General features: G+C 59.1%; 5 protein-coding genes across 5 annotated transcripts; 1 reads left to right on the forward strand and 4 right to left on the reverse strand.

Annotated features, from left to right (window-relative positions):
* Positions 1–1492: 1492 nt before the first annotated feature.
* BXZ73DRAFT_92110 (Gpi16 subunit GPI transamidase component) lies at positions 1493–3505 on the reverse strand (the record flags this gene model as incomplete). The annotated part of the gene is made up of 7 exons (XM_048026246.1): positions 1493–1971; positions 2032–2235; positions 2286–2342; positions 2399–2563; positions 2623–3014; positions 3064–3247; positions 3298–3505. The coding sequence occupies 7 exons, from the start codon at positions 3503–3505 to the stop codon at positions 1493–1495; spliced, it is 1689 nt and encodes a 562-aa protein (XP_047874149.1).
* Positions 3506–3991: 486 nt separating this feature from the next.
* BXZ73DRAFT_92111 (AAA family ATPase) lies at positions 3992–7020 on the forward strand (the record flags this gene model as incomplete). Its single annotated transcript, XM_048026247.1, has 13 exons — positions 3992–4153; positions 4228–4276; positions 4334–4570; positions 4629–4870; positions 4934–5069; positions 5141–5569; positions 5623–5823; positions 5851–6158; positions 6217–6306; positions 6364–6513; positions 6561–6707; positions 6769–6855; positions 6907–7020. The coding sequence occupies 13 exons, from the start codon at positions 3992–3994 to the stop codon at positions 7018–7020; spliced, it is 2352 nt and encodes a 783-aa protein (XP_047874150.1).
* A 311-nt stretch (positions 7021–7331) lies between these two features.
* Positions 7332–8767, reverse strand: BXZ73DRAFT_105010 (uncharacterized protein; the record flags this gene model as incomplete). Its single annotated transcript, XM_048016096.1, has 6 exons — positions 7332–7513; positions 7575–7831; positions 7889–8049; positions 8118–8468; positions 8528–8617; positions 8672–8767. The coding sequence occupies 6 exons, from the start codon at positions 8765–8767 to the stop codon at positions 7332–7334; spliced, it is 1137 nt and encodes a 378-aa protein (XP_047874151.1).
* Positions 8768–11504: 2737 nt separating this feature from the next.
* Positions 11505–18171, reverse strand: BXZ73DRAFT_105011 (uncharacterized protein; the record flags this gene model as incomplete). Its single annotated transcript, XM_048016097.1, has 21 exons — positions 11505–12041; positions 12101–12299; positions 12351–13017; positions 13661–13743; positions 13796–14137; positions 14197–14455; positions 14509–14594; positions 14644–14659; positions 14717–15609; positions 15662–15904; positions 15953–16257; positions 16313–16382; positions 16438–16525; positions 16584–16764; positions 16826–16833; positions 16893–17003; positions 17055–17068; positions 17128–17220; positions 17281–17633; positions 17929–18051; positions 18118–18171. 21 exons carry the CDS (start codon positions 18169–18171, stop codon positions 11505–11507), a joined length of 4725 nt encoding a protein of 1574 aa, XP_047874152.1.
* A 203-nt stretch (positions 18172–18374) lies between these two features.
* Positions 18375–22199, reverse strand: BXZ73DRAFT_105012 (glycoside hydrolase superfamily; the record flags this gene model as incomplete). The annotated part of the gene is made up of 16 exons (XM_048016098.1): positions 18375–18510; positions 18568–18638; positions 18711–19243; positions 19298–19383; positions 19436–19451; positions 19509–20368; positions 20418–20705; positions 20756–20891; positions 20950–21073; positions 21122–21191; positions 21240–21327; positions 21377–21388; positions 21445–21613; positions 21667–21785; positions 21839–21945; positions 21997–22199. 16 exons carry the CDS (start codon positions 22197–22199, stop codon positions 18375–18377), a joined length of 3018 nt encoding a protein of 1005 aa, XP_047874153.1.
* Positions 22200–22293: the final 94 nt, after the last annotated feature.

Here is a 22293-nt window from a genome sequence, read left to right on the forward strand (position 1 = left end):
CGTATTGAGCGTGTCGTCGCGGTCATATTGTGAACGTGGCGCAGACACCGGTTCCGCTGCTTCCGAAACGAGAGCAGGCACGTCGAAACACAGTTCAACACGCGAAGGCAAGGAGGTACCCGTCTTCTTCGCACCGCGTGAGTTCGCCTGCCCGCCTGCGCACGCCCAGGACGACGGAAGCTGTCGAAGACTCGAAGTGGCGATCGCCCGCGTGGACGACATGGATATGCAGGCACGCGCACCCCCCGGCACCGTCGCTTCCGCCCGCTGTACTTACGCCGTGTGCGGTGTGTGGGTTCACGTATGGACGTTCATGAACGAGGATGATGCACTGATGACGCGGACGAGGAAGCTCGACGTCCGCGGAAGCCCAGAAGCGGCCTCGGCACGCAGTACGCATCGCCTCCCGGCCGTGCGCGTCCTGGTGCGAAGACCAGAGAAGCACGGCCGACAGAGATCGGTACCTGCGCGCGCGTGCAGTCCGGTGTTTGCGTCGCGCGAACGCGGTTCGAACGGCGTGCCTCGCGGCTGCAGACCGAAGGTGCGCACGCGGACGAGCGGCGAGTACGCGGCGCGCGAGTACGCGAGCGCAGGCCGAGGGCTAGGCTGACAGGGTGTCCGCCGCGTACCGTACTGGTCCAAGGGGGACCAGCCGAGGACGTGTTTGGCAGCAGAAGCCGCGGGCTGAAGAAAGCGCGACCCCCGGAATGTCAGCGACGCGCGGCGCGACGCCGCACGCGCAAACCACACCTTCCGCCCTCGGACGGCGCAGATGCGACGTTCGAATCAGCCGACCTCCCCCCGCCGCCCGAGGATTACGATTACACAGCATCGGGAGGCTAGGACAGCCCTGCAGGCGCAGTCGCGGTCGCCCGATGAAGTGGACAATGGGCGTGGGGTGAGCGTGGGTGCGTCGCCCCGACGAGGCGGACGGGTACAGAAAACAGACCTCGTCCAAACCCGACTCCGAGGATGGCCGTGCGCGCGACATCTGGGGTCCCTAGAGCGGGTGTCCAGGTGTCCTCGTACCAAGCCTGTGGATCCATGGCCCTGCCCCCGTGACCGCACGACGCGCGCGGGCCCGCGACGTTTGAGCCAAACTGCCAGTGTCAGTGTCAGCGGTAGCCTTCGCCTCGTGTCCTCCCCCATTTACTTCCGCGGCGCGCGGGTCACCAGTGCGCCTCCAGATCACGACGGACGGACTAGCAGCCTCGTGCCGTGATCCACGAGCCCCCGACGAGCGCGGCTGCGGTGGCCATCGCCCGCACGAACAGGCCTGCACAGCACCTGCAGGGTCTGGTCTGGTCAGGTCCGCGCACCCAAGGTGACGTTCGAAGGAAGGCACTCGAGATCAAACCCGGCAGCCTGGGGGGACACGCTGCGGACACGCGGAGCAGCAACGATTCAATTCTGTATGACGCGACGGACGCATACCAGTACAACAACACCCCGAGTACAGCCCCGTGCCGCGCCCGCGAGCACGATGGTGCCGTCACCGATCGCGGCCCTCGTCCCGTGGCGACTCCGCCACCCCCGCATCCGCCTTCGGATCGGGCGTGGCACTCGCACGGTCGAGGCGGACGACGACGAAGCGCCGCGTGAGCTGGTTGAACACGCTCCCGAAGATGAGCGCGATGAGCGTGCAGCTCATGATGATCACGTTGTACGGCATGCTGAAGTCCGGGGTCGCGAGGTCGACGAGCAGCGCGGGCGTGTACACGCGCGTCGACCGGCCTGAGCCTGGCCTGAGTGCGGACCCGTTCCCGAACGCGAAGGGTGCGAGCACCGCCGGCGGCAGGTCCCAGCCCCGCTGCGCGTCGGGCTGGTGCTCGGTGTACCGGAGGAAGGCTTTGGCGACGTCCATCGTGAGCACCAGGGTTGCGTGTGCGGGGAGCGTCAGCGCGGCTTGCAGGAGCGCGGGGCGCCCGTGGGGCTCTGGCGGTGTGTAGGCGAGCACGGACACGAGGTCATCTGGGGAAAGCTGTCGTGTCAGCGTAGGTGCCCTTCAGGCACTTCGCGCAGTAGACTGACCACGTAGGACCCCATCCACGCGCGCTTCGAGTGTGTGGAGGTAGAACTGGAGGTGCCAGGGCATGGTCTCGAGGTAGCCCGTGCGGACCTCGACCGGCAGGTTGTTCCTCACGCTGAGCGCGAACTGGGCGTTGGCCTGGTTGACGCCCTTGAGCGTGCGGTGGACCGAGATGTCAGCCAGCGGCGGAACCTCCGACGACTTCGCTGTCGCAAAGGTCAATCAGGGCGAGCGAACAGAACGGGGCAGTGCGCACGATACACGAAGTGCTCCTCCTCCGGCCAGCGAAGCGCGACATCGAGCGCCTCGATTTCTGCATGGGGAACGGTAAGTTCGGGGTACCGGGCCAGAAAGCGCTCCGCGGCGTACTAGCGTCGACCTCGTATGTCGCAATCCCGTTTGCGACTGTGGTCGGATCCGGTGTTATCGAGTACGGTGACGGGTCGCCCGGGAGCTCCACTCGGACCTTGCTGCGCCGAGCGACTGGGCAAGCACGTTCGATCGTGCGGTCGAAAAGCGAGTGAAGCGACCAATCTGCGAGCGTGACATTCAGCATGACCAGTGTTCTCCGCAAGGTTCGCATGAAGACTCACCTCGGCGGGCATCATGGGAATAGCGAACCGGGTCGAAGACGCCCTGGAAGGTGAGTCGCAACTCCACTCCGATCTCCTCAATGTAGCGCACGTGGACGCTGAGGCCATGCCAATCCGCATCGAAGAGTTTGTGAGGGTTGAGAAGCGTCGCGATTCCAGAGGACGACTTGCAGGGCAGGAGCTTGAGGAAGGGCGTGAGGTTCTCGGTGCATACGTGTTGCGAGGCGAGGATCGCGTGCCGAAGCTGGTGGGGGTAGGTAAAGTTGGGGAGCGCGCCTTCAGGCTGGAAGGTGAGGTAGGGGCTGGTAGTCCGCTGCTCGTCCAGGTGTCCTAATGACGCGCAGAACAAGCCGCCGAGCCCGTTTCGCAGGCCCGACCATCGCCGGTCAAGGCTGGGAACGCGTCAATGCAGGAGGAAGAGAGAGAAACTCCAGTACTCACGAAGATGTCGTGCTCTCTCCCATCCACGCCCACAACTCTCCGCCAGTGCCCACTCCAGATTCTTCCGGATACCCCCATGCGTCGTAATCCCACCTTCCGGCGTTAAGAGAGAGATGAAGCTCCGTCACGGCGTATTCACGGAGCAGCTGCCCCAAGGCAAGAGGGAAGACGGTATAATGCTGCGCTACAAGCGATATGTAGGCGTGACGATGCGCATATAGTTGACGAACGCACCGTTATCATCATCTGACAGCGCTTGTGGGTCTCTGGGAGACGATCCTTTCAAGTGGGTCGTGAACTGGAAATTGGCCATGAGTTTTCCGTCGCGTAGGGGCCGAAGCGACAAGTCTTCATCAAATACTTCATGGCTTGCTGCTGCCGCTGTGACAACAAGATGAAGGGCGAAGATGAGAGAAGAGCGCCAGCAGCAGCCTGCTTTCATCGCGTTGCGTTCGAGGTCGCTAGAGAGAGTAGCAAAACACAAGGCTGGTGGGTGGAGAGAGGTCAAAGTTGCAGCTTGTCGCGGTGGCCAGCGGTGGCCGCTGCCAGTCACGACTAAGCGCCAATGACGTCTCGGTATGGACGGGCGCCTAAAGACACTCTCTACATCTCCGTCTTAGCGCCGATGGCAACCGCAGCAACTCAAGCACTCAAGTCCGAGCCAGGTTCGACTTTGGTTCGCCCTGTTTTTGTCACGGTCAACGTCGTTTCCGCCGGGTCGTGCCTTTTAAGCAACGGTAAGTGTAGTCCAGCCCATTCTCCTTGAATTTGTCAGATGTGTAGATAAGTTTTGGTGAGCGGCGCAACATAAGTAGAGGATCTCGGTTCGCATTTTGCTAGGTATCTACTCATTGCTATCCCGCGAGGCATATGGATACACACACCTTGCAGGCCCAATGCACTACTAACATTATGCTCGTCTTCTAGCATGTCAGGCGTGTCGTCTAGAAAATTTACCATCGAGGTCGCAAACGAAGATGAGCCCATCTCGCGCGCGACCCGACGCGTCGTGATCAATGTGGACATCATGAAGCAGGCCAAGCTTTACGCTGGAGACGAAATCGCCATAGCTTCCCCAAATTCCACGAAAGTGAGCACACAATCGTCAATCGCCAGCCGTCTTCGAAAGCTCGCCCGCCTTCCTCATGATCATCTCGGTCGCAGGCGATCGCGGTGGGCGTTGCATGGCCCTCTTCCGACATCTCTCAGGACCGTACGTACCTTCCCATCCTTTACCACGACAGTACTCTGATTTGAGCGCGACTCCCAGGCATACTCGTCAGCCCACCACTGCTTCTGACTGCGAGGGTGTCGCAGGGGTCCACGGTCAACATATTCCCGCTCGGTTCTTCCAAGATTCCCCGCGGAGTTCCGTCTCTCCGGAACGCCGTCGTGGCCCACATTGTCCGTATCAATGAGTCCCTCGCAGGGTCCGACGCGGTGATCCCCGACGTGGTGAAGGGGAAGCGGCGAGACTGGCTGATGTTGGCAGTCAAGGAAGCGTTGGGTGGGTAATGGCTTTCCCTCGATATCGTGCCTTTCATTCAGCTGAATTCCCACCCCAGTGGAATTTGGGCTCATCACGATCACCCAGACGTTCGACCTAGCGTATGAGGGAAAGACGAGGCGGATATCTCTGACGTCCGTATCGGCGGTGGGAGAAGCGGCGGATACGACGACCCTCGACGAACAGCTGGGATCACTATCCTTAAAGGACGCTCCTGCGAAACTCTGGTCCGTCACCTGGGACACGACCATCGTGCTTGACGTGGAGGATCCGAAAGAGAAGCCCGAGAGCACTCCAGAAGTCAGTGGTCACTATGCTCTGCTCACACGAACGCTCATCTCCGCTTCATCCCCCCTCTCGCAGGATTCCGGTACGGCGGTCCAGCGCGGGGTCGCCCCTGACGCGTACGCTGCCGTTGGCGGACTCGACAAGCAGATCGCACAGATCCGAGACCTGATTGAGATCCCGCTCACCCGCCCCGAGCTCTTCCGCCGATTCGGTGAGTCTCGTCCCATGGCCCGTCCACCCCTCTGTATCTGACCCTCTCGTCTCCTCGGCGCCCTGCCATAGGCCTGAAGCCCCCGCGGGGAATCCTTCTGCACGGCCCCCCGGGGACGGGCAAGACGCACCTCGCGCGCGCGATCGCGGCGTCCACCGGCGCCGCGGTGCTCACCGTGAACGGCCCCGAACTCTCGTCCGCGTACCACGGCGAGACCGAGGCGCGGCTCCGGGACGTGTTCGCAGAGGCGCGCGGGCACGCGGCGTGCATCGTCGTGCTCGACGAGGTCGACGCGCTGTGCCCGCGGCGCGAGGACGGCGCGGGCGGGGAGGTCGAGAAGCGGGTCGTCGCGCAGCTGCTCACGCTCATGGACGGCATGGACGCCGGGGAGAGCGGAGATGGGAAGGGCAAGGTCGTGGTCGTCGCGACGACGAACCGGCCGAACGCGATAGACCCCGCGTTGAGGAGGCCGGGGAGGTTCGACAGGGAGATTGAGATCGGTGCGTGGTTTGTCTCCGCGCGGAGATGTGACGGTGAAGTGTACTCGCGACAGGCGTCCCCGACGCGGAGGCGCGCTTCGCGATCCTCAAGGTCCTCCTCGCCAAGGCGCCCCACACCCTTTCGGACGACGACCTCCGCGCAGTCGCCGCCCCCGGGCACGGCTACGTCGGCGCCGACCTCTCTGCCGTCGTCCGCGAGGCGGGCACCCTCGCGATCAAGCGCTGGCTCGCCGCCTCTCCCGGCTCCCCTTCCCGTTTGTCTCCTTCGCCGACTGCTGGAGAGCCGGTGCTGGAGCTCGCGGACCTACGCGCGGCGCTCCCCGCGGTGCGGCCCTCGGCGCTCCGCGCGCTCGTGCTCGACTCTGCCCCGGTGCGGTACGCGGACATTGGCGGGCAGGCGGCGGCGGTCGCGCGCCTGCGCGAGTGCGTCGAGTGGCCGCTGCGGCACCCGGAGGCGTTCGCGCGCCTCGGGGTGGGGGCGCCGCGCGGCGTGCTGCTGTACGGTCCGCCGGGGTGCAGTAAGACGTTGCTTGTGCGGGCGTGTGCGACGGAGAGCGGGGTGAACTTCTTGGCGGTCAAGGGGCCCGAGGTGAGTTCAACAGATGAGAGTGAATTGGAGGGAGTTGATTCAAGGCGTGACTGGGTAGCTTCTGAATAAGTACGTGGGTGAGAGCGAGAGGGCGGTCAGGGAGATATTTGGCAAGGCAAGAGCTGCGGCGCCTGCGATCATATTCTTCGTGGGTTTGACTTCGTTTCAAAGACAGATGAATGCTTACAATCTTTGCATATGGTAGGACGAAATCGACGCACTGGCAACATCGCGGTCAGACTCAGGTGGGGGTGCGCACGAGGGCGTGCTTACAAGCCTACTTACTGAGATGGACGGCGTCGAGGCGCTGAACGGGGTCACCGTCGTGGCCGCTACGAACCGCCCGGATGTGATTGTAAGTGCGTTGGAACATACAACGATCATCTGACTGAGTGCCACAAGGACTCTGCGCTCATGCGTCCCGGACGGCTGGACCGGATACTGTATGTCGGCCCGCCGGACCTCGAGGGACGCAAGGAGATCCTCCAAATCCGCACTCGCACAATGAGCATCGAACCTGGCGAATACCTGAGCGATATCGCAGCGTTGGTTCGTTTTAGCGTGCGGTGTTCTCGGAGATAGAGGGGTGGCTGATAGCTAATGTCAACAGACGGAAGGATGCTCGGGTGCGGAGATAACGGCGTTGTGCCAGGAGGCTGCGCTTCTGGCGATGAAAGCGGACATCGACACACCCTTCGTGAGTCTCGGCCTTTCATTTCATTGCGGCTAGTGACTGAAAATTTGCCAGGTTCCCCGCGGGGCGTTCATGGAGGCGGCGAAACATATCAAGAAGCAGATAACTCCTGAGGTGGTGGCAACGTACACAGCGTGGAGAGACAAGAATGGTCTAGTAGATGCATGATGCGTATGTGTATGCTTCATCATAGGTTGTACAGACTGGTGAACCATCCCGTCCACTTTCCCTCTGTTCTCGCTTCCATGGCTCCCACTCCGACATCTGTAACCTTCACCTATACCCGTGAGCATCGCTGGTTCCTCGCGGAGTAGTGGAGGCTGTAAGAATTCGGGTGATGGCACCGAGCGATACGCAGAGCAATGTGTGTCCGAAGATGGAAAAAGTCTCTTTAGTCACTGTCGTTGTATCTACTTCACATATTAAACTGCATCTCTGATCCCATTCGTCAAGTCTGTCGTATCTCTGCCCTGATGTCTTCAAGGAGCTGCGCACTGCTGCTCCGCCGCGATGTCCCACTGGGTCCGGAGCGTGGCGCCATCGTAGCTGAACGCGGGGAACTCGCCCGTACCCGTGGGGAGGGTGGTCGCGGTGGTCGCCACGCACTGTGCCGTGAACTGATTAGTGATGCCCGCGGGGAGCACGAGCTGGCCGGTACGCGCTACAAGAACGGCAGTCAGTCAGACTACGCGCGCACGAAGACGGAAGAGAAGAGCACGCACTGCTGCGGTTGAGCAGGGAGAAGCGCACGACGTTCACGGCGCTGATACCCGGGGCGACGCGCGCGATGTAGTCTAGTCGCGCCTTCTCCTTCTGCTGCTTCGTGACCGGGTTCGAGGAGTCGCCGACGAGTGTCTCGGGGAGGAACACCTTCCTGATCACGTTCTCCCAGTTCCCCGCCGTTTTCGCGAAGATCGCGCAGAGCATCGGGGTCGTGCCCGGGTTCACCTTCGCGTTGTTGTTCGCGAATGCGATCGCGCTGGACGAGCAAGTGCTCGTGAGCGGCAGCACGAGGGGCAACTGCGAAAGAGCTCACATGTCCTTGTCGTCGGTGATGTACACGCCGGGACCGTTCTCGGCGTCCGCGCCGCTGGTGCCGGCACTTTGCTTGGAGCTGAAGTCGAAGAAGTCGAAAAAGCCGCTCGGCTTCACTGGCTTCTCGAGCTGCCCCTTGGCCGCCCAGAACGTGGCCGTGTCCTGTGCGTGCACACGCGCCCCGATCAGCAGGCCTCCAAACGGGACGGGGGAGGAAGATGAGAACGTACGCTGTTGGTGCCGTGCCAGCCGATGAAGTCCGCGGCGACGACGCGCTTGCCGAAAAGGTGATCGAACTCGGAGAATGCGCGCTCGCGCGTGGCGCGAGGCTTGTTCTTGAACTTGTTCGCAGTGCACGTCTTCCCGGTCGGCTTTGCTGGGCTCGTGGGGGCCTTCACCGGCGTCGTGGTGGCCTTCGCCGGCGTCGTGGTGGCCTTTGCAGGAGCTTTGGCGGGGGTTTTGACGGGAGGCGCTACAACGGGAGCTTTCGCCGGGGGTTTGGCAGGAGACACCTTGACGGGTGCCTTGGGCTTGGTCGCGCGACGCCCGAGAGCGTCGGCGTCGGCGTCGAGGGCAGCAGACTGGGGACAGACATTTCAGCACAGACACGCGCATTCGAGCGAGAACGGCATGACAGTACCTCGACATCGTCGCTATCAAAGATATCGTTCGCAGTCGGGACACTGTTGACATCGTAGGTGTCAACGTTCGGGCCGTCGTTGGTGAAAAGCTGGAACATTGTCAGAGCCGAGTCCCGAGCACGAGACAAGGTCAGGTTGCGTACCTCAACATCTGTGGAGTCATCTGGAACAGGGATAGCCTGGGCAGACAAGGAAACACCAAGGATAACGAGAACAAGAAGGCGGTTGATGGAAGGCATCTTGATATGTTGGCAGAGAAGTCGTAAGTACGGACGAATTCGATGAGATTATTGCAGTACGTGAGCCGTGAATAGAAAGCCGCACAGCTGTGATGGTGGTTAGCTCACTCCTGTGTGTGGTAAGCAAAAGGAATATTTACCAGCTGGACAAGTGAGAAAAAGAGACAAAGGAAAGAGCTCGAAGCTGAACAAAGGAGCTGAGGGATCCTTGACCGATCTTGTGTGTTTAAGTAGGTGCTGAGATCGCCCTATGGCCCGAAGAGCGTCCTGCAAACAGTTCTGCCACGCCGCCGAGCCCGTGCGGGCATCTGGGGTAGGACACCACCTTCAGTGTTTCAACTGTCTGGAGGCCGTGCCTTGGCCGTGCATGCGATCATCAGCTCCGGGCGCATCATCCGCATAATTTCAACGATGTGTGTGGAAGCCTGCCCTAAAGCCAAAGCTATGCTACTGCCGGAGTCGTATCAATGTCAATGGAATGTGCAGGCTGACAGAACTCTCACCTGCTTCACGCATGCACTGAGGCAATGGACATTGGACACGTCACGTCCTTGATGTGTTCAGACTCAGTCGTGACTCGTGGAGCATCTGCCTCTGAACTTGGCTGCATAATGCGCGTGGTCAGCGCGGCCGTGGACATGTCGTAAAGCTGGGTAGTGATTGAAGGAGGTGTTTGCAGTGAGCTTCGCTGCGTCGGGACTCGGCACGGAATCGTGACGAACGCTTCTGTTATGTAAGCAGCGTGTCGATATACTGTAAGCGCTTATGGCGCTCCGAGTTCGATTCCCAGTCGGTCCTGGGCCTGAGGCCTGAACGTTTGACAGAACGCTCGTCTGATGATACCCACACTGCGACAGTCCTTGGCCGGATACGCCGTCTCTCTCCCAATCACTCACGTATGGGTACAACGGTGCGACCCGGCCGAGTATGTGCGTGGGCGGGGCGGGGCGGATTCTCCTAGGACCATATGAAATGACAGCGCCCTTTGAAGGCTGTTTTCCAGTCTCCAGGACGATCCCATATGATATGCCCCTCACGACAGATCCGTGTGCGGCGTTGGGTGGGCATCTATATGAATTTACGAAACTGTAATCCAATTTGCTCGTCAAGCCGCGGCCGGGCTGGGCGCGCTCCTTCCGTAAGTACAGCTGCGTGCAGAAAGCTTGTCCAGGCGCTGAAAAACGCGACGCGCGTCGCGAGAAATGGGAAATTAAATCGAAATGGTCGAAAAATCGCCAGTGGTGACGCGAGCGCGTTTCTTCTCCCCCTCTCCCTCGTTAGATCCCCCCGACGGCCGTATAATGTTGAAGAGCGCATCAGGCGCGTGTTCGAGTACGATATGACGTTTTTCCGCGTACGGCCGAGCTGACGTGTTTCGCGGCAGACTGTGGTCTGGTGGTGGTACGCGACGATCTTATCCCCATCTGCCACCTTGCCACCCCTCGAAACGTGTCTGACGATGTATAGGAAGCTGAATACATTCTTATGAGTGAGTTCTTGGGTGGTTTGACGTCTCCTGCGCCACACCGAAGACGTCATGTACTCGCCGTGACCGGAGCCTACTTCCAGAATCGTGGGCGCAACCACATGGTCCCTGATTCCAGACGGCCTCTCAAGTTTTGCATAAGTAACAGGTACCTATTGAACAGTTGGTGTCGCTCAGAGGGCTGGGGGAACACTCGAACGGCAAGGCGAAACTGGAAGGCATGTACATACATCCTACAAGTACTGTACATCCCCCCCTATCTATAGGTTTATGAGAGCCCTCCAGCTCGTTACCGCCCAACCAGCTGTTCCGCGTAATGAGGACTTGAAACATCCTCATGACAATGAGGCTGGGAGCATGAAGCGAGGACGGCAGTGTCTATGAGAGCGCGAGCTGCACCGTGAACCACCATGGACTCTCCCAATGTAGCCACAAAAACTTGGGCATACAGACGTCTTACGCCATAGATCACAGCGACAGTATAACTACGCTGCGACGACAGGGGGGACGCATGATATCAATGGGGCACTCACCGAAGGCGGCATCCTCTCTTGAGCACACGTACCCGCCCGCTCCTGCACCTCCGCCAACGCCATCTCGACAGTCGCCATAGATGTGACAAGTTCCTTGCATCGCAGACGCATGCTTCATGGGCACGATTTCAGCCTCGGGGTGGCTCAAGGGGCGCCAAGGTGGCAGACGGGGATAAGATCGTCGCGTACCACCACCAGACCACAGTCTGCCGCGAAACACGTCAGCTCGGCCGTACGCGGAAAAACGTCATATCGTACTCGAACACGCGCCTGATGCGCTCTTCAACATTATACGGCCGTCGGGGGGATCTAACGAGGGAGAGGGGGAGAGGAAACGCGCTCGCGTCACCACTGGCGATTTTTCGACCATTTCGATTTAATTTCCCATTTCTCGCGACGCGCGTCGCGTTTTTCAGCGCCTGGACAAGCTTTCTGCAGTACGTATTTCATGCCGTCTCGCTTTCGGAGAAAAAGAATATGCAAACCCTTCCTAATCTCTTGAAAATGGCGCCAGGCTACAGTTGTGGTATTTCGGGGTCGTAGGATTGGCTCAACTCCCACGAAATCAAGGACATCGGCGGGTGCCAACCGGCGAAGATGGGCACTAAGTACTAAGTATTCGTAAGTACCCTGTTCAAACGGTTTGGAACATCTCCGCTCTCCCAAACAGCGCCTCCGACTACACTGTTTATGCGAATGCGCAGATGCACGTTCACGTCTAGAACTCATCGTCCAACGCGCCGTCACGTTCCCTAAGCTTGTCCAGTTCCTCGACCGCCTTGAGCGCCATCGCAGTCGTGTAACCCCTGTTCCCGATCTTCATCTTCGAGATCCCGTAGTGGTACATCCAGCCGACCTCCCATCCCCCGTCCTCCTCCTGGCGCGGGAGCAGCGCGCGCATGTCCACCTCGTTCCTCACCCCGAACCTGGCGCATATCACGACCCGGAGCGCGAGCGCGATCGCGTCTCCGGGCCCGCCCACGATCTCGCGCACGCGGGCCGTGAACAGGTCGCGCAGGGCGCCCTGGAGGTGCGCGTCATCGTGCCCGGCGTCGAGCAGGCGGCTGACGAAGAATAGGAAACATTCGCGGGAGTAGTAGCGCGTACCGTCGATGTAGGCGCGATGAAGGAGCATGCGACGGATAAATGCGAGTGCGTCGGGGAGCTCGTGCCCGCGGCCGTACGTGTAGAAGAAGCGGAGGATGTTCACGACTATCCCCGGGTCTACGCGAGGGCGCTCGCGGTCGAAATAGGTCTGAGTGCGCAGAGTTCATGTCAATAGACACCAAATCACCAGAGAGAGGAAATACGTACGTAGGGGAGACCGTCGTCGCTGAGGAAGGTGAGCATTTCGTCCATGATGGGGTTCACATGCTCTTTGGAACGTTTCAGTACGACTAGGCCGAGCGAGGTCGTATCGAGGTCATCAGGGTATTTTTCGCTCGTGAATACGCCCTTGCCACCTGGGAAGAAATTCCAGAACCAATCGGGCTCTTGGAGCGTCACGAGACTCCTGCGAAGTCCATCAGAGACAGAAAGGCGCAACGAGTACGGGCCTACTCACCTGTCCCCCGTTGCTTCCAGAATCAGTAGCTGGGAGAAAGTCTCCACGACAGAGACATCCGACCCATCCACTTCACACACGAGCTTTCCAGCGTTCGCGCGTAGGTACTCCCGGCCGCGTTTCACTGGGTCCCCCGCAAGATTCCACAGCTCCCTCCGCGCCGTCTTGACGTCTGTGAGCAAGATCCCGTGCGCGCCAAATGTCTTTGCCGTGACGACGTCGTCCGCATCATGGCCCACGTAGACCGTGTCGCGCGCCGCCAATCGCCAACCTCCAGCTCCCTCGAACACGCGCCGAAAGAAACCCAGGTTCGGCATCCGGCTTCCCAGCTCGTGCGACGTGAACACGGCGTCGAATACGTCCCACTCGGCGCCGGTGCCGTAGATAGTAGCGTAGTCGGCTTGGGAGACGTTGAACGCCCCGAAGACGCGCACGCCCGGCCAGTGCGCGCGGAGCTCCCGCACAAGCGCGAGCATCTCCTCGCTCGGCGCGAGCTGCGCGACGACTTGTGCCCACGCCGCTTCGAGCTCGGGCGGATCTATGCTGAATTGGGCGCCGAGCGCGTCGAAGCAGGCGGCGCGGGAAGTGCGGCCGCACTCGTGCTCGTACCAGGTGCGGGAGTAGAGACAGTCACGGAGCGTCTTGCGGTCGATGGGACAGGTGAGGTCTGTGGGCCAGGTGGCGAGTCGGATAAGTCGAAGATGTAGTCCTTGTAGCCGTGTTTCCTAAACATGGTGGCCGTGATTGAGAGGAGGGGGATCCGAGGTGGAGGGTTCTTGCTGGATCTCGGAGGTACGAGGATACAACATTCAGGATTGGTTCAGAATGCTTTATAGGACTTCGACGGGAGTTTGTGTAGTCCTCGGGTGCAGTTAATGCCACCATGTTGTCTAAGAACGAGCTCTCACTTGTGTGACAGATGGATGACTGGAGGTGGCATGTGTCCAATCTAACCGTGCTGTTTCGTCATCGCGTGCCACATGATCACTCGCAGCGACAGAATCTAAATGTACTCCAGAGTCAGACGTCGACGATAATGCGTGGTAATCACCCACAAACATCATCCACAAACATACATATGCCAGCCAATCTCAGAATGACAGAACTTTCTGACTAGGGGAACTAGACCTTTCAGAGTACTATCAGCAAGTAACCTCGCCGCACATTCGACGCTCGTACCTCGCTTCGAATGTGCTACTAATACATGGACGTATGATAAGAAGAATCCATCGCACGTCGATCGGAACGGCTCGCAGCTTACTTGCGTGGTGACCAAGGAGGATTGTTCGGTGTAACAGAGCCCACACCACCTTCCAACCAGCCGTCGATCTCAAGCGCCAAGCCCGGAGAGACCGCCGTGTTGTTCGTTGCCCACAGCGCGATCGCAACAGTACTGTACCATGCCAATCAGCATCCGGTATATCAGCAACCAATTGCCGACTCACTTCTTCCCGTTGTAGTTGAGAATCCCCTGCGGTACCGGGAACCGCGTTTGCGGCCCGACGTTCGCGATCCGCTTCCCGTACTGCCACCCATTAACGAACAGGAGCGCGCGATACGGTTGCCCGTCCGGCTCGAATTGGAAGCTCATCGGCACGTCCGTCTCCGAGGGCACGTCGAGCTCGAACGTCGCCACGAAGAATCCAACGCCAGCCGTCCCACCCGGGAGGCCGGCGGAGAGCTCGCGCGAGTCCCAGCTGGAGGTGTCGAAGACGGGGAGATGCCATCCCTGGCGCTCAGCGTAAAGACCGCCTTCGTTGAGGAGGCCGCGGAGCTTATCGGGGTAGCTTGGGTTGGACAAGGTTTCCGTGAGAATGATGCGCGAGTGCAGGAGGGGCGGTCTTACTTCGTGTATCCACCGGCCTTGCCCTGGACCTTCCACATGGTGAAATTGCCGCCTTCAAGGACGTAGCCAGCGATTCCACGCGCGGACTTCTCGTTCTCAGACTCGTCGAGGCCTTGGTTGTCGTAGAGGACTGTAAGAACGTTCTCCTCTCCGGCAACCACCGAGCCCTCTGGGAAGGTGAATATGTAGTTGGCATGGTCGGTGCTGCTCTGGACAGAGGCGATGAACTTGTCGTTGATCCATACTGACGCCGCAAAGTCTACGAACTGGTTTCAGTAAGAGGGCTACAAAAAGTGTGAGACACAGACTCACAATCGCCACCGAAGATCGTCAGATTTGCACCGGTCTCGGACCCGTTAGCGTCGAAGTGTCCACGGAGGAACACAGTGTTCTCGCAGCTGAGACACATCAGCGGGTTAGCAACACTGTGCAATTCGGCGGACTCACAATCCATAATCGCAACCTGCGAGATCTCGAGGTTAGACTGGGCGGTACAAGAGAGAGCGGGGTTTTCACTCACCATACAGTACAGCACCATCGCCGAAGAGCGGTTGCTGATAGCTGTACGTGACGGTCTTGTTTGCAGTGATCCACTCGGAGTCATCGAAGTCCTTCTCGATCTCCGGGAGGCTGTCGTGGTACTTCCATCCTTTGAGCTCCGGTAAGACGAATCCCCTCGCCCTTCCCTTCATCGCGAGCTTTCCCGTCCTGACCGCGCTCGCGCCATGGAGGTCGGCCAAAACGTCAACCGCGTCCCCGTTCCACGTCACCCGCGTCACGTCCTCCGGCGCAATGACCGTCAGCATCACCTCCTTCTCCAGGTCGCCCCTCAGCTTGAGCGTGCCGTGCTCGACGCTCGCGTTGCGGACGAGGTACGGCCCGCCGACGAGCACGGTCTCGTTCGTGCCCCACTGCCAGAAGTGCTCCCACCCCGGGACCGTGTTCGCTGTCGGCGCGGGGACGTGCGGCGCCCAGAACGTCGCGGCGGTGTCCGCGTCCGCGTACAGCACGAGCTGACCCGCGCACTCCCACACCGTCACAAGCCCGGTCGTGCCGGGGAGCACGGTGAAGACGGTGGGTGCCCCGTTGATGGCCGCGGCGTGGTGTCGGACGCGCGGGTCGGCGAACGGAGGTGAGCTTCCGGGGCGGCGGGAGGCGACGAGGGTCATGGAGAACTCGTGCGCTTGCGTGGCGCGGCCCTGCAGGAAGAGGACGTCGCGGGCGCCGATGCGGCCGGCGAAGAAGACCTCGGCGGTTGTGTACACGAGGTGGCCGTGCTTTCCAAAGTGGTAGTTGGTGATGATGACTTTGCTCTGCCGGCCGTCAAGAGCGATCGCATCGAGGGTGAGGGGAAGTGTGAGGCGGCCATTCGGTTGATGGCAAGGTACCGTGATTTGGAAGGAGAGTGGTTCACTGTGCAGGTCGCCGTCAGTGTAGGAACACGTGAGTGAGGTGAGACACATACGTGGTGGTGGAGTTGTCCTGTCGCACGATGAAAAAGCCAGTCCCACTGTCCGGGTTGCGGAGGTACGTGACGAACGCCGCATCGTTGCTCAGTGAGAGCTCGGGAACTCCAGTGCTAGAGTCCCCGACCCAATCGGTCTTGCGGAACTCAGGAGACGAGCGTATGAAAAGTCCTTGGCGCTTGATCTCGTCGTACTTTTTCGAGAGTAGACGAGTCTCTCGCATGGGCGAGCCGTAGTCGTAGCTGCGGTTGCTTAGTTAGCGGGAAGTAAGGATGCGACCTCGCGCGTACCTAGTGTACACATCGGGTTCCGCGAGGCCACCCCAATTGGTGCCTCCGTAAAACATGTAGTACGAGAGAAGTTTGGCGTTGGCGGCCCAATTCTGCTTGTAGAAGACGTCTTCAAACTCAGGCCCAGTGAGTTCGAAGCAGGCATCGTATCCTGGACCGCCCCATGGGTCGAAAGCGCCTGCTTGGTACTCGGGCATATACCACGGCTGGCTCGGGTTGACTTCAGAGTGATACTGATGGTAGTTGGTCACGACCGGGTTCCACACAGACGGGTGCGAACAATCAAAGCGCTGAGGATAGGCGTCCTACAGAATGATGTTATGAAGTCGCCGTCGTGTGATTCGAGCGGAGACGACTCACCATGCCATAGATATCAACGGCACCAGTCCCGTTCACGAAGGCTCTCCGCATGTTTGGATCGTTGTATGTCCTGTGAGCCTGGTGAGAAACTTCGAGCTCTGGGTTACCACGTCGATAACACATACAACGGTACAATGATGCCGTTCTTGCGGTACTGTTCTTCGAGGCGCTCAAAGTAGGCTCCGGTCACTTCGTTCTGCTCGTATTCGTTGTCTGTCGGATAGTCATCAGCGAATACTCATAGTGGCACTTGAATATCTCTAGAACACACCAATTTGTATCGCTAGCACAGCTCCGCCTTCGGTAACTTGGTGAGCCTTGGTTCCATCGATGATGGCGTCAATGAAAGGCTCATAAGCATCGAACCAATCGGTAGCGTTAGTGCGCACAACGCTGGGCGTCTCGGCCGTAATCCAGGCCGAGATGCCTCCAGCGGTGGTTTCTGCATTGATCTGCAATGAACGTGGTCACTCTGTCAATGCCTGAACGCGGCGCGGTCACTATTGGACTTACGTAAGGCCCTGTCAAAGTTCCGAAAGTTTAACTTTGTCACTGTTCGTCATCGAACCATTAGACGTACCGGGACGTAGCACAACAAAGAGACCTGTGAGCTTTGCGGCGTCATACATGGCCTCCAGAGAGCGCCAGTCATCGAAGTCCATAACGCCCCGAGACGGGTTCGTCAGACCCACTACAAAACGACATCAGAGGTTGAAAGCCATCAAATCTGATGCTGACTGACTGTGGATGTATACACTGCGAAGGAGTAGTGAGCGTCGGTATTTCATACGCTGTATTCATCCACGGATACGTACCTGACGCTGTTGAAGCCGACAGCCACCATTTTCTGGAAGACATCGAGCCATAGCTCCGGCACGGGCAGGCGGAAGGTGTGGAACTCGCCGGAGCTAAAGCATCAGATGATCGTAAGCATGAGAAGATACAACTTGCACTACCAGCGCGCTCACTGGAGGAACATGCGCTGGCCATGCAGGAAGAGCGTGTAATTGTCCCACTGAACAACGTCCGTCAGGCCGTTCGACTTCCGCTGGGGCTCGCGGCTTGCCGTAGGCTGCCACGACGCGTTCCACAAGACAACAATGCAAAGCGACACAAGGGCAGGCAGTGCCCACGTCGACCATCGCCGCCGTGAGGGGATGGCATGTTGCGATAACAGCCGCGTAGGTGTGAGATGGATTCGGGGGCGCTTGTTGCCTGTCCCGTCGAGGCGAGGAACGTTCTCGTAGCCTTGAAGGTGGACTGGCTGCCACGTGTGCTTCTCCATTGAGGTGCACACCACAGGGCTGCTGGAGACAACGGCCTAGTGGGGGCTTGAGCTGGAAGGGCGTGTGGTGGTGGTCGAAGTGCAACGCTCGAGAGCGCACGTGGTCATCATCAGGAACGCGCTAAGTCAATTATCGTTTTTGGTAATATCATCTCACGGTTTCAAACTAATGATATCTGACTTCAAACCTGACTAGAAACTGATTATGAGGCCTTGCTGCCTTCCATCGGACTGCCACTTGTTTGATCTGGTACTTCAGATGAGATGCAGTATGTACGAGTACGTAGGCACTTTTTCACGTATGAACCATTTCTACCAAGGTTAAAATTACGATCGTGGGGTTGTTCGTTGTTTGTTCGTACTTATCGATAGGCCCAACGCCACCATCCAAGGCACCCTCGAGCCGCATCACCAGCCCAGGGTGCGCCTCGACGTACGTTATCCATAGCCCGTGCTGAGGGGACGATCGTGTCAGTGTCGAGCCCCGGGATATAAATTCCGTCCACTCACTTCTACTTACCTGCTGTAGTCTGAGGATACCAGAAGGCATACAGAACGGGTCGATGTGCGCCATCGGCGCACACACCAGCAGCGCCCAGAACATCTCCCCGTTGGCGAACCGCCGCTCTGAGCATCGTTGCCGCTCTGTCGCGATCCCGATATGCTGGACTGATCACTCCACCGTCATACCATTGTGGTGTACAGAACGCCATCCGACGGTCGTCAACATGCGTACAAGTCATTACATTCGTTCTTTGCATCTCGATCGGTTCTCCTTCACGAGCGCTTCGACCAAACAGGGTTGTTCACCGTGATCGGCCCCACACCACCGTCAAGGACACCATCGACAGCCAGGGTCAACTTCGGAGAGACCGCGGTGGTGTTCAGCGCCCAGAGAGCGACCGCGATGGTGCTGTGTGAAGAAGTCGAGTCAGCCATGACAGAAGCGCCGCGAGGCGAGTGCACGTACTTCGTTCCGTGGTAGTCGAGGATGCCCGGGGGGACCGGGAACTTGGTCTGCGGACCGACGTTGCCCACGCGCTGCATGGCACAAGGAGGAGGGGTCAGAGTTCCGCGCTCTTGAGCGCCGAGACGGACGTGGCGACGACGCACCTTGCCGAACATCCACCCGTTGACGAAGAGCCGCGCGCGGTACGCCTGGCCGGCCGCTTCGCCGAACACGAAGCTCGCGTACACGTCCACGTCAGTCGGGAAGTCGAGGTCGACGGTGGTGACGAAGAAGCCGACGCCCGCGGTCCCGTTCGGGAGCCCCTGTGCGAGGTCGCGCGCCTGCCACGTTGACGTATCGAAGCCAGGCAGGTGCCAGCCCTCGCGCTCGCCGAAGAGGCCCCCCTCGTTCATGACGCCGCGAACCTTGTCAGGGAAGTGGGTGTAGCCGCCGACCTTGCCCTGGACCTTCCAGGTGTGGATCGTGCCACCGACAAGGCTGAAACCGGCGATGCCGCGGGCCGACTTCTGGTTGTCGGCTTCGTCGTTGCCCATGTTGTCGTGCAGCACAGTGATGACGTTATCCTGGCCAGCGACAACAGCGCCACGTGGGAACGTGAAGAGCGCATTGACATGGTCGGAACCCCCGCCAACGCTGGAGATGAAGTGGTCGTTAATCCAGACGGACGCCGCGAACGCTGAAGAGAGAACTTGAGTGACGCAACGATGAACATATACCGAAAGATACGCACAGCTGCCGCCATAGATCGTGAGGTTGGCTGCCGTTTCCTTGCCTGTCCCAGTGAAGTGACCGCGGAAAAAGACGTTGTTCTCGCAGCTGCAAACGATGACGTCAGAGGGCAAGAAGATCAAATACACTCAAGACATACAATCCGTAGTCGCAGCCTAGAAACATCGCAGATCAGCGCACTGCATATCACAACAAGAACTCAGGAAGATCACCATAAAGCACTCTTCCATCTCCGAACAGCGGCTTCTGGTTTATGTTCGTCGACGTCTTGTTCGCCACGACCCAAGTCGAGTCATCGAAGCCCGCCTTGATCTCTGGTAAACTATCCGCGAACTTCCACCCCTCGAGGGCAGGGGCCGTCACAGAGCTCGGGTTCGTGAGCATCGTCAGAGAGCCGGTGAGCACCCCGCTCCCGTCGCCTGACACGGCCACGTCGGCTCCATTCCAACTCACCGCGGTCACCGTGGCAGGGGCGACCACGGTGAGCGGCACGGAGGCGTTGAGGTCTCCCCGGAGTGCGAGAGTCGTGCCGTCGTCGGAAATGGACGCGTTCCGGACGAGGTTTGGTCCGCCTACGAGGACGGTGGAGTTTGTGCCCCATTGGAAGTACGCCTCTAGCCCGGACACGGTCGCGTCGGAGGCCGTGGGGATGGCCGGGGCCCAGAACGTCGCCGCAGTGACGGGATCCGCGAAGAGGATGAGCTGAGTGTCGGATTCCCAGAGCGTCACGAGCCCGTCGTCTCCGGTCGCGATCGAGATGATCGTGCCCGCTGTGGACTTGTCGAAAGTAACGCGCGAGTCATCCGTTGATGCGCCAGAGCCGGTCAGCGTCAAAGCTAACTCGTGCGACTGGTCGGCGTCACCGAAAAGGAAGAGGACGTCTCGAGCACCGATTGCGCCGGCGAAGAAGACGGAAGCCGTGGTATAGAGGACGGAGCTAGAAGCGCCGAAGGGGTAGTCGGTGATGATAAGCTTGCTCTGACGGCCGTTGATCGCGATAGTACCAGTCTTCTGAGGGAGTTTAAGTGTGCCATTGGACGTGGGCACAGTAAGGGTGAAAGTGATATCGCCACTGGTCTGGAGTCAACGAAAGTGCAGTGACACTGAATGGAGGGACATACGTCGATGTGGAAGATGTCTGCCTCGTGATGTAGAACCTAGTACCAGAATCCGGGTTGTGCAAGGACGTGACGAACGCGCTACTGCTGCTCACGGTGACGCCACCGATGCCTGTACTGGAGTTCCCGACGTAGTCGGTCTTGCGGAACGACGGAGACGAGCGAAGGAACATGCTCTGACGCTTGATCTCGTCAAACTTGGCCGAGAGAGCACGAGACTCCCTGATGGAAGCGCCGTAGTCATAGCTAGTGTACACGCCCGGGAAAGGGAAGCCACCCCAACTGGTGCCACTGGAGAGGTGTCAACGAAGAGTAGACGATGTTCACGAGAGGACACGTACCCATAGAACATGTAGTAAGACGCAGCCTTGACGTTGTTGGCCCAGTTGTTCTTGTAGAAGACGTCCTGGAAGTCGGGTCCAGTTAAGAGTTCGCATGCGTCATACCCGGGCCCGCCCCAAGGATCGAAGGATCCACCTAGTGGAGATCCATGAATGAGTGGACGATTAAGTGAAGAAAGGTTTCTAAGCGTTACCTTGGAACTCAGGCATGTACCAGGGTTGAGCTGGGTTCACCTGTTCGTGGTAGGCCTGGTAGTTGGTGACGACAGGGCTCCAGTTGCGTGGATTTGAGCAGTCGAAACCTTGAGGGTAAGAGTCCTGAAAATCGTTTAGTCGAAGCCGTCGTCTTATAATGTGCTTCCTTACAAGGCCGTAGATATCGACAGCGCCGGTGCCATTGATGAAGTTCGAGCCTTCGAAAGGGTCGTTGTACGTTCTGAACGGTGATAAGAGGACGATGCAAGACTATGAGATAACGACTTACAGAGGGACCACTACACCAGCACCACGATATTGCTGCTCCAACGCAGCGAAGTATGCTCCCGTGAGCGCATTTTGCGTGAACTCGTTGTCTAAACTTCGTAAGCATGAGCGCATATAGCTAGGATACTGTATACTCACCGATTTGAACGGCTAGCAAGTGCGATGATTGAGTAACATCGACACGACAAGCGCATATAGTTACTTACCGAGAATGGGACCACCGTCCGAGACTTGGTTCCCTACGACAGATTTCGCAATCCCTGCGGTATAAGGTTGGTAGGCTGCGGTCCAGTCAGTCGCGTTTGTCCGAAGCGTCCCAGCGACCTCGCTGGTAATCCAGTGCGCGATCCCACCCGCCGTTGTCTCGGCGTTGATCTGCCAAGGCATTAGAATATCTCAAACGGCACATGCAATCGCGATAAACTCACGTAGGGACCCGGCCGGAGAACAATGAAGATACCGGCAAGCTTCGCGGCATCGTAGATAGGCTGCAGAGCGCGCCAATCATCAAAATCGATCGCACCGCGCGAGGGATTGGAGGCGCCCACTTGGTTCGCCGTTTAGCAATGCGGTCTGGACCAAGACGAAGAGGAGACTGACTATGGATGTAAATGCTGACGCCGTTCAATCCTGCTGCAACCATTTTCTGGAAGATGTCGAGCCACAGATCGGGCACTGGCAGGCGGAATGTATGGAACTCGCCCGAACTACGAGGCTCGAATGACTATATGCGCGCACAAACACGAAGGGAGACGTACTAGAGGAACATGCGCTGGTCGTTGAGGAAGACCGTGTAGTTGTCCCATTGAACGACGTCCGTCAACCCGTTGGATTTGCGCGGGGGCTCTGCCGCAGCGATTGGCGAAGCGCGCTCCGAGACATGGGCCGCATATACGGGGATGGCGACGGTGGAGGCGAGAAGGGCGTTGCACACCCACGAAGAGAACCGGGGTCCGAGCATGGCGTGCGCTGGCCACTTTGGCGCATCGTGCGGGGCATATATACGCTTGAAAAAGGGTGTTGATGACAACGTACCATCCCAGGGGTTGAGGATG

Source organism: Epithele typhae (assembly GCF_022376455.1).
Source record: "Epithele typhae strain CBS 203.58 chromosome Unknown BXZ73scaffold_59, whole genome shotgun sequence".
NCBI classification, from domain to species: domain Eukaryota; kingdom Fungi; phylum Basidiomycota; class Agaricomycetes; order Polyporales; family Epitheliaceae; genus Epithele; species Epithele typhae.